The 14,995-nt window shown below is 40.0% G+C and overlaps 1 protein-coding gene across 2 annotated transcripts; it reads left to right on the forward strand.

The window, feature by feature from the left end:
- The first annotated feature begins 598 nt into the window (after positions 1–598).
- Positions 599–12,450, forward strand: ccni2 (cyclin I family, member 2). 2 transcript variants are annotated; one of them, XM_061739444.1, is made up of 7 exons: positions 599–910; positions 2,033–2,192; positions 2,625–2,759; positions 3,518–3,592; positions 3,717–3,857; positions 8,063–8,362; positions 11,011–12,450. In XM_061739444.1, the coding sequence occupies exons 2-7, from the start codon at positions 2,079–2,081 to the stop codon at positions 11,329–11,331; spliced, it is 1,086 nt and encodes a 361-aa protein (XP_061595428.1). In that variant the 5' UTR covers positions 599–910; positions 2,033–2,078; the 3' UTR covers positions 11,332–12,450. The 2 variants fall into 2 exon arrangements, with proteins under 2 accessions (XP_061595428.1, XP_061595426.1); XM_061739442.1 differs by having other exon boundaries at positions 2,036–2,192.
- The last annotated feature ends 2,545 nt before the right edge of the window (positions 12,451–14,995 follow it).

Genomic DNA, 14,995 nt, shown 5'->3' on the forward strand with positions numbered 1-14,995 from the left:
TTAAAACAAGACTCATCACTGGAAAAAACAACAATTTTCACCTGTTTCAAGTATTTTTTCCCTTGAAATAAGTAGAAAAATCTGCCAGTGGAACAAGATTTTTTTGCTTGTAATAAGAAGATACATCTTGTCCCACTGGCAGATTTTTCTACTTATTTCAAGTGAAAATTTACTTGAAACAGGTGAAAATTGTCAAATAAGTTATTTTTCTGGTGTTATTTTTCTGGTGATGACTCTAAATATTGAAATAGCAGTAAAACCACATTCATTGATGAAATGACATAAGGGATGGAAAGAAGGGATGGCAGTTTTACAGGGGGGATGATTTTGACCGTTTTTATTTCAGGGGGGACGATTTTGACTGTTTTTATTTCAGGGGGGGGGATGCCATCCCCCCTCATCCCCCCTCAACTCCAGTACTGCTTATAAGACCGGAACAAACACCTTCTTAGGACACAGTCAGCTGAAATCTTCCATTTCCAGAGCAAATCCAACCATTTGGTGCATGTGATCCTGCACGTCTTTGACCCACTAACACAATTCTGTTGGGGAGTGACGTCAGAGGGGGCGGGGCCTGAGCGTTCAAAACAGATCCAGCTCTCCGCCCTCCAGAGCGCTGCTTCCTACGCTTTACGCTTTTTCTTTTTATTTTGTTTTCATTTGCGTTTAGGATTCTGTTCCTATTTTATTGTATTTAGCTACCCTTTGCTGTATATTTTTATTTTTATATAATGCGGCTGTTCTCCGTAGATTACTTGCAAAATACATTCTTTTCCGAGATTGTGTTTTCACGAACATCGTCGCTCTTTTGTTTGTTTTTTGGTCGCTTTTCGTGAAAATGGACTGATTTTTAAAAATCGTATAAATGCACCTGCCGTCGAAGACATTCTCTCCTACCCAAAACGAAGAGGTAAGACTGCTTGAAAGGAGAAAAGAGAACAGGAAGGCGCTTTTGTGTGCGGGATCTGCAGCTGCAGCTGCAGCTGCTGTTCCTGCAGCCTGTTTATTCATCCACAGCACAAATATCACTGCAGCTGCTCAAATAGCACTCTTCCTGGGTTTTTTTTAGGCCTACATTGTTGGAATACAATGTCTAATAAGGGTCTTGTGCAACAAAACTACTGCGCAGCTCATTTCCTGATACTGGGGTTAACACTTTAGCACCGTCTTGAAACAGCCGTTCTGGTGGATGTAATTGCAGTGCGCCCCCGCGGCCACCAGAGGGCGCCAGAGCTGCAGCCAGGTTCCATTAACAGGGTTTGTGGGAGAAATAAAAGTCCCTGTTGTTGCCACGTTAAAACATGTAAGGAGCTCACTGTGAAACGCTTTAATTGTTGGAATCCAATGTCTAATAAGGGTCTTGTGCAACAAAACTACTGCGCAGCTCATTTCCTGATACTGGGTTCGCACCGTCTTGAAACAGCCGTTCTGGTGGATGGAGTTGCAGTGCGCCGCGGCGGCCACCAGAGGGCGCCAGAGCTGCAGCCAGGCTCCATTAACAGCGTTTGGGGAGAAATAAAACTCCCTGTTGACTTTTGTTGCCACGTTAAAACATGTAAGGAATTAACTGGAAAACGCTTTAATTATGCGCAGATGTGTTGTGATCAGGGAGGGTTTCCCCCACAAATGTAGAAAGCCAGATATTCTGACTTTTCTTGGAAATTTGTGAGTTTATAATATCTTGAACTCTTCTTATATATTCTTATATTTCTTATAACCTCAATACACTGTCCTGTGTTTTTTTTTTTTTTTTAAGAATAAAACTGTCTAAAAGTTATTTTTTAGACATATATTTAGGCTCCTGAACCTTTGCTGTAGTTAAATGCACTTTTCCCCCCCTATTTTTTGTGTGGAATAGAGAAGGCCTGACTTTTACAACTTGCATCATGATTAAACCTTTTGACATGAGAATAAATGCAGACCAAACAGGGGCGTAATTTATCCAACATCAGCCAGCCCCGTTTGCTGAGCAGAAGATTCTGGCAGGTGTGTTGTTTCTGGTGTGGATGTGTCTGATTGTGCCGGTGCCCAGCAGGAGTGCGTGTCCTGGGTGCAGCCTGGCCTGTGCCGTGGTGGCCATGAAGAACCCGGGATCCCCCGAGAGCCGAAGGCTGGCCGGCCTGCTGGAGTCTGCGCTGGCCCGGGAGGCTCGTCTCTGGAAGGTTCCCGTGTTCAAGAACGGCTGCATTCAGGTGAGCAGCTCCTGCATGTGCATGCAGGTTATTCTGCAGCTCCTGCTGGTTTTAAAAGTTGCAAAGGGTCATTTTTATGTTGGTAAAACACCTAAAATAAGTAAAAAATCTGTGCTTTGTTCAGAGGTAGGTCACACTGAATACCCACTTCTTCTTGGAGAGTATTGTGGTTAATAAATACACATTGGTCATTTTTAAATCTGGGTAAAATAAGACTGGAGTATCTACAACAGCTGTAAACTGTGTATTTACTGAAATGAATGGCCCTTTATTTGTGTGTGTGTGTGTGTGTGGGTGGGGGGGTGGGAGGGGGTTGTGAATTGTGTTGAACTGGCAGTTGGGAGGTTCCAGTTGTCTGTGGTGTGTTTCTATTATTGTGATTTGATACTTGGCGTGTCCACTAATCACCACTTGTCCCTGTGGACCGTGCAGGGAGCTGACATCTCCTCGTCCCTGCACCAGCAGATGATCCTCTGGCTCGGGGAAATGAGCCGCACGTTCCACTTCAGTCCGGAGACGTTTGCACTGGGAGTGTGTGTCCTCAACAGACTGCTCTCCACCGTCAAGGTAGACATGAGGCTTTCTGGAAGCACGTCAGACATAAACGCATCTTCAATTTGAATAAAACATGGCGGGAGAACATTAGTTTTTTTTTTTTTTTTTTGCATTTCCCTTACTCTTTGTCTACGTTCACACTGCAGTTCCCAAGTGACCCAAATCAGATTTTTTGCTCATATGTGACTCAGATCTGATTTGTTTATGAGAGTGTCACATGGAATCTGATCTTTTCGAATCAGATTCAGGTCGCTTCCATATGTGGTTCTAAATCGGATACAGGTCTGATGTTTTGCAATGCGACCTCAGTGTGAACAGCCAGGTAGGAATTAATGCGACTTTGACGTCACTTGAGAGCGACCGTTGTCATAATACTGCGCTGACGGGGGCGGGAGACACTCGGAAGCCATCGGAAAAGGTCAAGACAAACATAATATATACCAAATAGATACAATAATATAATATATACATAATATATACAAAATGTACCCATGTACGCTCACTTCTGTTGCCTCCATGTTTACCACCGTATGACGGCGTGCTGTGTGTGACGTCTTTGTTATTGTTCCTCTGCACACGCGGGTCAGTTCAGGCCGCGATGCGTTCACACTCCAGTCTGATACAGGACACATTTTAAAAGATAATGTGAACAGCCACACAAAAAAATCGGATATGGGAAAAAATCGGAATTGAACATTAAGGCCTGCAGTGTGAACGTAGTCTTTGTTGACCTGAAGACGAACAAAACAAACCATTTCCTTTTTCTCCAGGCCCAGCCCAAGTACTTGAGATGCATCGCTTTCACCTCGCTGGTCCTGGCTGCCAAGATTAACGAGGAAGATGAAGTAAGACTTTAAGCATGCCAAATAAAAGGATAATACTCCCATGACCAAAAGAAGCAGCGTCCACTTGAGTGCACTTTGAAAACGGTATGTTTATTTGCCTTTTGTCGGTGACTGTCTGTAACAGGTTATAGGTTCAGTGAGAGACCTGGTGGTGCAGAGTGGATGCAGCTTTTCTACCGCGGAGATTCTTCGCATGGAGAGGATCATTCTGGACAAGCTGCACTGGGACTTGTACACGGCAACACCCGTCGACTTCATTCACATCGTGAGTTAAAGATCAGCAGACAGACAGGCAAACATCCCTTTTTTTCTCTTTCTCTCTCTTTCTTTTCACTGGACCTGAGCGTTTCAAAGTGAGCTGGCTGGACTTTGAAGCGCTTTATCAATTCAGGTCCTGGTTCTGCTTCAAAAATAAAAATAAAAACAAGCTGTACAAAAAAAACACACATTATAACCATCACGCTTGCATCATGTTTTCTTCAAGATTACAAACCGTCACACTTCCCTCTGCCCTCACGCTAAAGAATTGGTCCGAGAAAAGATTGTGCATTTACTTGACTCAACGTGCCCATAAAAATAATGGCTACAAACTCTTATCTAGTTGTGATTGAAGTGTTCCCCCTCCGTTTCTACTAATCAACCCAGAACAGATAAAATCAACAAGATTAGATTCACATTAAGCTTTCCATTACATCAGAACGACACGTCTGTTTGATCCTGTGCTCCATTACATTAGCGATTATGGTCACTGTTTTTTTTGTTTTTATGATTATTATAAGCAAAAACACTAAGTATCAACTGGCTTTTGTAAATCTCAAATGCACAAGAAAATATTCTTTCATTTCCTTTTGTAATGCGTGAACTTAATATCTTTGGGCTTTGAAAGATAAAAGCATCCGAAGATGTCATTTTGGGCAGTGAAAACTCTTGAATGTTTAGCATAGACTTAAAACTATCAGCGGACAAAAACTAAAAAAAAAAGGTTGATAAGCAAAAAAATGCTCGTAGGATTTTTCAGCACAAGACTGAATTTAGAAGCTGCCAGGAAAATACATGCATGTTGCATACCGGGCCAAGGCACTTCTGTCTGTCTGCAGCGTTGCCGTGGAAACGGAAACCCTGCTGCCACCAGAGGGAGCGTTTTAACGGCCTGACATCAGTCAGGTTGTCAAAGCATGAAAGCTGAAACTTAAACGGGGTTGTAAGAAGAGGAGGCGTGTTGAGAAACCCAATGCTGTGTTGTTTTGTTTTTCTGTTAAACCCTCACAACCACTAACCGCTGACTGAACTGTTAACAACAAACAAACATTACAACATTATCTCAGTCCCTGCATGCACTCGGGCCTCGGGCTGCATTCATAGCTGCATTCATAGCGCTTTTTAATGAGAAACCAGGATGTGATGACAAGGACGTAGGTTTGCATATAGTCCGTGGGCCAAAGCCCAAAATTTCACTTGTCAGTACCACTCAAGGTGACCAAACTTACTCATGATTTTTGAAAAGATCCATGTCTGTAGATGATATTTTGGTATGATAACCTTCCTGAGTGGCAGCTGGATCAGAGTTATCAGCTCATGAAGTTACCACCCCCTTCAGATAATTACATTTTAGATGCTGCTGCATGTCCTGGTTTAGACTCATGTACAGGAAATCTGTCAATGTTTCACAATATTGTCTTTGGTATCATTTAAAAGGAGACCTTTTAAGCATTCATTCAAGCTAAGATGTGAATCTTTCTGACCAACATAGAGGTCACTGCAGCTCTTTAAACTATAAACAACACACATTTTTACACAATTTTCGCCTAAATGATACACTATCTTTTATCCCTGTGTCATCTAGGAACAACAGAGACACAAAATACAAAAACTGGAATACTCACAGGACCATAAGGATTCAGGAAATATATAATATACCCACACTATATTGTTGTTACCGGTCATTGTGAGCCTTAAACTAGAAGAGCACCATTAGGCTCCTATGAAACTAGAACAGCCACTAATGTCACAAACTGGTGTTTAGAATAGAATAGAATAGAATACTTTATTGTCAATGTACCTGGGTACAGTGAGATTGAAAAAGATTTAGAATCATCGATTAACCTGAAGGGGGTGGTAACTTCATGAGCTGATAACTCTGATCCAGCTGCCACTCAGGAAGGTTATCATACCAGAATATCATCTACAGACATAGATATTTTCAAAAATCATAAGCAAGTTTGGTCACCTTGAGTGGTACTGATATCTGGTCTGGAACATGGACTAATAGGGACGTAGGGACATAACACTACCAACTTTTCAGGAGGCTCAAATTGTCCCCACCAACTTTTAAGCAACCTTATTTGCATTATATAATGAGTTCAGATATATAGGTAATTTAGATTGTCTTCCCAAATGTTGTATGGATAGAATTGACCCTATTAAGTGAATTATTTTCATTATGTTCAGACTTATATTTACCCTTTTTCACTTGCTGAATTTGCCGGTCCATTTTTTTTTCCACGTTTGATTGGCTGATGGTCTTATACAAATGTTTATTTTTTGCATTCTGGATAGTTAAGAGATTATTAATAAGTACACTTAATACATTTATTGTGTATGTTAATATAATTTAAGTTATGTTCAAATATTGCAATTTAAATTGCTAATAAAATCCTGGAATATTCTGGAAGTTTTCAAAATGTTTCTTTAGTAGTTTTTGAAAACAAAGGTTTGAATGGAACCGTGTATCAGGTGAACCAATACACATGAACGTTAGTATAAGTCAATACAGATTTATTTAGCATTGATCATTTAGCCTATCAATTAATTAGGTTCATATTCTTGACAAATGTAGCCCTGACCCCCGTTCACCCAATCTGTTTGGTCTTATTAATGTCCCGTCCCCAGCAGGAGTGAACATGCAGGTTCTGCTGTTATATCGTCCCTACCGATGTTGAGACCAAACCTGCGCCCTTGTGTGATGATGAAAATGGAGTCATGATTTATGTTCCTGCACATGAACGTTGTGATGAGACCAAGCCCCTGTTTCATGTCACATGATGATAAAGATTGTTTTTAGTTCTAGTGAAAGCACATTCCCTGTAAGTGAGGAATCAGCTGGATGCGTTATGAATACAGCCCATAGTTTTCAGGACAGATTTAACTCGTCGTGTTGAGCCACGCGGTTCCGGCCTCAAAACCTGACTTTGCCTTTTCTCTTCACAACTTTTAGAACGTATATTTATATTCATTACAGTTCATTTTTGACCAGCATTATTCATCAGATCTATCCCCGACAACATATACCAACTACATTCCCTCAATAAATAAATAAATAACAGCAATATATTTGTCTGAGATCAGAGGATTTAAACTTTCTTCTTTTCTTAAAGCCACAAACCCTAAAAATGAAAGTACTCTGCAAAACTACAAACTGCGCGTTTGTTTCCTGTTGACGGTCTTACTGATATTTGTGTTACAGGAGTTATTGTGGCTTCTATTGTCCGAGCACTTTACTTTAGGTTTTACAAAATTAATAACTTCTAAAATAAAGAGACATAATGGAAAAATAAAAATTATAATAAAATAAATGCATTTTCTCTTTTTCATATTATTCAAATAAATTCTTTTCATTATACTGGAAAGTCTCACAATTACACCCCCCCCCCCGCCGCCCCTTCCCTGCCCTGAATTAAATATTTACTTAAATGCAATTCACCTTTATCTTAAAAAAAGGGGAAACGAACAGCAACCAGTCACAGACTCCACCATGATACTAGGATTAGGATAAATAAGAGGATATTCCTCCTCATTGCCTCTCTAAGTTCTTCTGCATCCAAGTTTGGGATGTGAGAGGTGCAAACTGTCACCTGTGGTGTTTATTAATTGTTAAATGCTACATTACCCTGTCAGTTGTGTTGGTTTTAAGACGACGTCTGTCTCAGGAAAGACTCTCGTACTCTGGCGTCACATAGCTGAATAAACCTCCCACTTTCTTTCCCACGCCATGGCTTATTTCTGCAAGAGACAAACTAAAGCACACGATCGAAACACAGTAACAATAAAGGTGTAAGATGTTGGACAGATGCATGACGGAGCTTTTTCCTCACCAGTAACTTGTTTCATGACTGAAACTTGTTAGTTTTGTACGGTTTCAAACCCCTCTCAGCGTGGGTTTGATATTTCCTGCCCACTAATGGGAACACAGAAAATCACTGCACGTACGATACAAAACAAGTTCACGACGAGGCAAAGAGCAAAGAGCGGGACCTTGGTTTGTACATGAAATCTAAAAGTGGAGAGGAATGCTCGAAGACGGAAAGTAAAAGCAACTTGATTGAGATAAAATATAAAGCTGTGCTTGATATGAATTTTAAAAGTAGTAGAGGTAAAAAGTGCACAATAGATGGGCAGACAGCAAGACGATGATGACATCATGACGCTAACATTTTGGCCTGGTTCCTTTATCTCCTCTCCTCTCTCCTGCAGTTCCACGCCCTGCTGGTGCACGGCCACCCCCAGCTCCTCCCGTCCTCGGCCCTGGGCTCCGGCGGGGCCTCGGCGGCAGCAGCGGAGCGCGGGGCGCTGCCCGCCGCGCCGGGGCATCAGAAGAGGCCGCCGGCCCTCCAGGTGGCGTTGTGGAGCAGGCAGGTGCAGCACTGTATGGCCTGCCACCAGCTCTGGCAGTTCAAGGGCTCCACGTTGGCCTTGGCCATCATCACCTTGGAGCTGGAGGCGCTGACGGCCGACTGGTTCTCCGTGTTCACCGACCTGCTGAAGAAAGCACAGGTGAGGGACAGACACGGCCTCTTTTACTGGAGCTACTGCTGCATGAACTTTGGTCTTTACTGCCTATCTAGTGGAAGTGTAGTACAAAACAAAGAGGAGGGTTATTATCATCAGAGATCTGTAAAGATCGGGGCTCAGCAACCCGCAGCTCTACAGGACTGTCTCAGAAAATTTTAATATTGTGATAAAGTTCTTTATTTTCTGTAATGCAATTTAAAAAAAAAAACAAGGAGGTGTCTGAGTAGAGGAAAGAAGCAACACGCAAAATCTGTTTTACTCAAATATAACAAAAATTGATACTTTAGTTTTTTTTTAAATAAAAATGAAATGTAAAACTTTTTTGAAATCCAGAGAAAAGTGAAAATAATTATGAAAAACAAGTGGCTAGTATTCCTTTTAATGTTAACACATTTTTCTTACAGGACTGTCTCAGAAAATTTGAATATTGTGATAAAGTTCTTTATTTTCTGTAATGCAATTAAAAAAACAAAAATGTCATGCATTCTGGATTCATTACAAATCAGCTGAAATATTGCAAGCCTTTTATTGTTTTAATATTGCTGATTATGGTTTACAGTTTAAGATGAAGATTCCCAGAATATTCTAATTTTTTGAGATATGATATTTGAGTTTTCTTAAGCTGTAGCTGCATTACAGAAAATCACAATATTCTAATTTTCTGAGACAGTCCTCTAGAGCCGCCCTAGTGGCTCCTGGAGCTTTTTCAAAAATGTTTGAAAATGGAAATAGATGGAGGAGGAAAATATATTTTTTGTTTTAATATGGTTTCTGTAGGAGGACAAACATGACACAAACATTCTTAACGTTTTACAATGCTGTAATAATGTGTAGAATCAATATTACATTTCAACATTTCTGTCAACAAAGATTTGTACGGAAGAGTATCAGGGCCATGCAGGAGAAAACATATTTGAGAGGGGAAGATTTTTTTTTCATTGTGCACTTCGAGAAAAAAGTCGAAATGTCGAGAATAATGTTGAAATACAATTTCAAGTCGAAACTTTGCCTTTTTTCTCGACATTTTTACTTTTTTCTTGACATTTCAACTTTTTTCTCAACATTTCAACTTTTTCACATTTTTACTTTTTTCTCAACATTTTTACTTTTTTCTCAACATTTCGACTTTTTTCTCGAAATTGTACTTCAACATTAATCTCGACATTTCAACTTTTTTCTCGAAGTGCGTAATGAAAAAAAATCTTCCTCCTCTAAAATATTATTTTTATTTTTCTCCATTCTAAGGATTACACAAGACTTTTCATTTTTTGCGGCTCCAGACATATTTGTTTTTTTTTTTTTTTTGGTCAAATATGGTCTATATACATGAGCTGGTTGCGTTTGTAGCCTCTGAAATCAGGACTGTGTTCCTGCTTGTCTCGTAACGCGCAGAGCTGCATGTCTGATACTCTGATACGCTCAGGTATTCTGCTGGTAATCTGCTGCTGAGATCACACTCCCCATGACGATAACGGGCATAAACGCTTTCCTTCATCCATGTCAGTTCATCTTAAACTTGGGTTTATGGTCTCGGTCAAGGCAGAAAAAGGACTTTGTCAAAGTTGCTTGGCTCCATTTACATGGAAACAACTCCCCATTGGCTTATTTACTCATCATAACAGATCTTTAGTGCATTCATTAGGAGTAACAAAAGCAACATGGAGAGAGAAACAGAAATCAGTATAGTTGTGACACAACGCTCTCATGGAGGTCCAGAGAAACGCTGAATGTGATCAGAGCTGCAACCAAAGTTTACACAAAGACAATTTCCAAAGTCATTCCCCCCCGAAAGGTAAAGTGTTAAGATCTTGGGCTGGGGATCGATTCAAATGTCAAGAATTGATTCAATTTCGATTCTTAAGATTCAGAATCGATTATCAAGATTTGATCCGATTGGATTCCGATATTGATTTGGGTTAGTGTTATTAAAACTGTTTTTTCAGCTGTTGCATGAATTATATGACTGTAATTATGCAAAATATTACTACTAGTATTATATTGAGATTCAACAGCAAGTATTGCAGCTAATGATGCTGTAAGGACCAATCAGCTCCCAGAATGCTGATAGAACTGAAACAGAAACATGTGGGGCAGAATTACCAAACAGATCCAGGGAGGAAACAGAGACGGATGAAATCGGTTTTATTTTTTCCCACATTCTGTTTTTATTTGTTCCATTTTCGGTCTTTTTTGGTTTTTAATATTTGAGCATTTAGTTTTTATAATTTTTTGGAAATGTAACCCCAAGACAGTGTATAAAGTAATGAAATATAGACAATTTATGCAATTATAACCTAACACTTTAATGTTTTCATACCTTTAAACATATTTAAAGGCAAAAACATGGCACCAGTTATTCTCATGTCCAACAAAATATTCATTTTTTGGGGATAAACAAAAAAATAACCAAAAGTTGTAATGTAATGATGAAAAAAAATAACATAAATAAATAAAAGGAAAAACAAAAAACAAAAAAAAAAACAATCTTTAGACATATGAATCGATTTTTAGGAATTAATATGAGAATCGATTTAGAATTGGGAAATCGATTTTTTTCAACACAGGCCTATTAAGATCCAGGAACGCTGACACGTTAAACCGTTGTTAACACGTCTTCTTGTTCTGCTCAGGTGGACAGCGCCGAGTTCATCCACTGTAAGGAGATGGTGGACGAGTACCTGCACAGCCTGGAGTTCTCCCTGCCGGCCAACGCCGTCTACATCTTCGAGGGCGCTCAGATCCAGGAGCGGGAGCGCGCCTGGGGCCCGGCGCAGCGCCTCCGGGTGGCCAGCAGGGGGCCGGAGCGGGACCTGGACGAGTACTGTGACGGTTTTGGATGTTTGTACAAGGAGGAGCCGGATCCAGCAGAGGAGGCGCGCGATGTGGAGTGCTTGTTCGGATCTCAAACAATCATCTCCCCCTGCCCCCCGCTGCACCCTGCTGTCATCTAACGGGACAATTACTAGTCCACATGCCCATCACAAATGCACAGCCGGACTGCTGTAAAGTGCTTGTATCCAAATGTTAATGAGCTAAAAAAGAAAAAGAAGAAAAAAAAACCGTTTGCATAGGTTAAATGTCGTCTTTGTTTCGGTCCCTTCTGTGCATTTGTCCTGGCGCGTGTTGGCCGCAGAAGGACGTATTGATACTTTAGTCGTGACAGCAGAGCAGCGGAGGAGACGTGGTGAATCACTGAGCCGGACTGAAGTGAGATGTGAATGTTCGTCTCCAGAGAGACCGGCCTGAGCCGTCTCCAGCCGTCCTCCCCGCCACCAGGGGTCCATTTAAGTTGGAGCGCAACCGTTTTGTTTTTAATTTGTTGTTTCTAATTTTCTTTTTAACTATTTGAAAGCTGAATCTTGATTTTTATTTTTGTTGCCACGAGGCATCTTGGTGCTCTGGTTCCCCCAGAGCCACAGAGCACTTTAAGATAAAGACCAGCTTTTCTCTTTCTTTTTTAAACGTGTGTATATATATTTTTACCTTACTTACTTGTACTAAATGTGTCAAGTGTTTTTTATTTACAAAAGTTACACTTTACTTATAAGCTTTAATTTCCTGACTAAATGATGAAAATTATTTTATTATGAACCTCGGCAATATTTTTTATTTACATTTCAGACGAGCACCTTTTTGGGAGTTTGTTCAACACTAGAGTAGAATAGCTTCTTATGAGATTACCCATGACCTTTTCTTTTTTTTGTCTAATATTCAGAAATGTAAAAAAGAAAACCTTAATAGATCATTAGTCCTAAACAATGTGAGCTTTGCTTCGTTTCAGGCTCCAAAGATGAAAGCACACGTACTTGTAAACGGCACCAGGTCCTAACGTGGTACAGATCATGTGACGGCCCAAAGACGCTGAATATTCTCAGCAACATCATCTTTTTAGCCCCGACGGGCGACTGCTGAATCTTTCCACTTTGCATTCAATACTGTGCAGCTCGACTTCCAGGATTGTATTATCTCATTCCATTATCCTCCGAGATACTGAGGCAGCTACATCGTACCGTTTTTGTCAACGACAGAAATAAAGCTACAACTTCAAAAAGTCCCACGACTCAGTTTCTGGTTTTATTTATATTTACAGGGAAGTGTCTGAGCAGAGGAAAGAAGCAACACCCAAAATCTGTTTTACTCAAATAGAACAAAAATGGATACTTTATTTTTTTTAAATAAAAATTAAATGTAAAACTTTTTTGAAATCCAGAGAAAAGTGAAAATAATTATGAAAAACAAGTGGCTAGTATTCCTTTTAATGTCAACAATGTTTTTTTTCTTAATTTACAGGACTGTCTCAGAAAATTAGAATATTGTGATAAAGTTCTTTATTTTCTGTAATGCAATTAAAAAAACTAAAATGTCATACATTCTGGATTCATTACAAATCAACTGAAATATTGCAAGCCTTTTATTATTTTAATATTGCTGATTATGGCTTACAGTTTAAGATTGAGATTCCCAGAATATTCTAATTTTTTGAGATAGGATATTTGAGTTTTCTTAAGCTGTAAGCCATGATCAGCAATATTAAAATAATAAAAGGCTTGCAATATTTCAGTTGATTTGTAATGAATCCAGAATGTATGACATTTTAGTTTTTTTAATTGCATTACAGAAAATCACAATATTCTAATTTTCTGAGACAGTCCTGTACGTGTTTAAATTTGACATGTCACCTGTGATTAACTCCACTCACCCTGAAACATCATCATGCATCATCATCATGAGCAGTGCAGGCTGGGGAGACTGATTATCTCTGCTCTGTAACAGCAGGCTGCTGATGAAGGACAGAACCCGGTCTGAACATATTGTGCTGCTGGAGGAGAGCCAGCCGGGCCTGCAGGTGCTGGACAGAATAATAACCGCGCTGGCGGAGCCCTCAAAGTAAACAGTTAAAAAAAAAGGGGGAAGATCTTTATTACCGTGTCATGACTTCCTCTTTCTGTTTGCAACTCGTCTCTCGTCCCCCCTGCATCTTTGTGCTATTATAGATGCATCAAATTAAGAAGCAACAGCAGTGTTTATGGAGGGGTTAAACATGCATTGGACAAAACACAAGACTGATGTTTGTATGGGTTCAATGGACTTCAGAGGGTTTCTAGACTAATTGATCAATGACTTCATGTGAACAGCAGCACAACCAGTACTGGAGTTGAGGGGGGATGAGGGGGGATGGCACCCCCCCCTGAAATAAAAATGGTCAAAATCATCCCCGCTGTAAAACTGCCATCCCTCCTTTCCATCCCTTATGTCATTTCATCAATGAATGTGGTTTTACTGATATTTCAACATTTAGAGTCATCACCAGAAAAAAAACTTATTTGACAGTTTTTACTTGTTTCAAGTCAATTTTCACTTGAAATAAGTAGAAAAATCTGCCAGTGGGACAAGATTTATCTTCTTATTACAAGCAATAACATCTTGTTCCACTGGCAGATTTTTCTACTTATTTCAAGTGAAAATCTACTTGAAACAGGTGAAAATTGTTGTTTTTTCCAGTGATGAGTCTTGTTTTAAGTGTAATGAGATTTTTTTTACTAAAATGAGACATTTTAACTAGAAATAAGACAAATATTCTTGTTAAGATTGTGAGTTTTTGCAGTGATCCATTTTACTTATCCTGTGAAGGACAGAGTCATATTGATAAGTTCAGAAAAGTGTTTTTTATTGTTGTGTTTTGATGTATTTGATGTAAGCCCAGTGGATATTTAAAGCTTACAGAAGGCTGCATTTAACTGCTGCTATGTCATTCCTGCAGTATTTCTGCAGCTGTTTTGGTCACTGCTATTATTTGTAATATATTATATTATTTGTAATCAGCACAAATTATCTGTCCCCATATGATCAAATCCACCATCCCCCCTGATTTTATTTTACAACTCGAGTACTGGCCACAACAAATGATAAAACAAACCTGAAATGATGCATAAACCCCCTATATGAGAGTAAGTTGTGTGTCAGCCACAGCCTCGACCTTGATCCCCAGCAGCTACGGTTCTGCTGATGTGCTGTGTTTTTGTGCTGCTGTGTTTTTGTGCTGCTGTGCATTAAGACTTCCACTTTGGTCAGTTCTGTGGTTTGTTCAGATGCAGCTGTTCAAACTGTTCAAAAGTCTCGCTGCCAAGTTCTCCTTTTAGAGAAGGAAAAAAAGGTTCCCTCCGGCAACCCTTCCAAACAAACCATGGCTGTTTTTGAGTCTTTTTCTTAGACCATGTCCCTAACTTCCATAAAACATGCTTACTGACATGTACAGTTGAAACCAGAAGTTTCAACTGTTGCTCAAATGTACTTGATCAATTCATCAGAGGTGTATAATAATCCAGGTGCCATAAAGTAAAAATCCTGTCCAGCAATTGATCCAACCAAATACTAAACCGGCTCCTCTGCAGGGAGATGGTAGGTTGTTAAATGTACAGGCTGATCCAGAAACACAGCAGTGTTTTTACTTTATGGCACCTGGATTATACACCTCTGCAGTTCATCCCCAGCAAGTGTGATCACTTCTGTGAAAGCAGGAATCCCGGCGGTTTGCTGATCTGGACCGCTCACGGGAGCGTTAACACAGAGCCAGAGAGATAGGACATTAGCACTGATCTGAGAGGAGCAGTTGTT

Source organism: Cololabis saira, chromosome 14, assembly GCF_033807715.1.
Source record: "Cololabis saira isolate AMF1-May2022 chromosome 14, fColSai1.1, whole genome shotgun sequence".
NCBI classification, from domain to species: domain Eukaryota; kingdom Metazoa; phylum Chordata; class Actinopteri; order Beloniformes; family Belonidae; genus Cololabis; species Cololabis saira.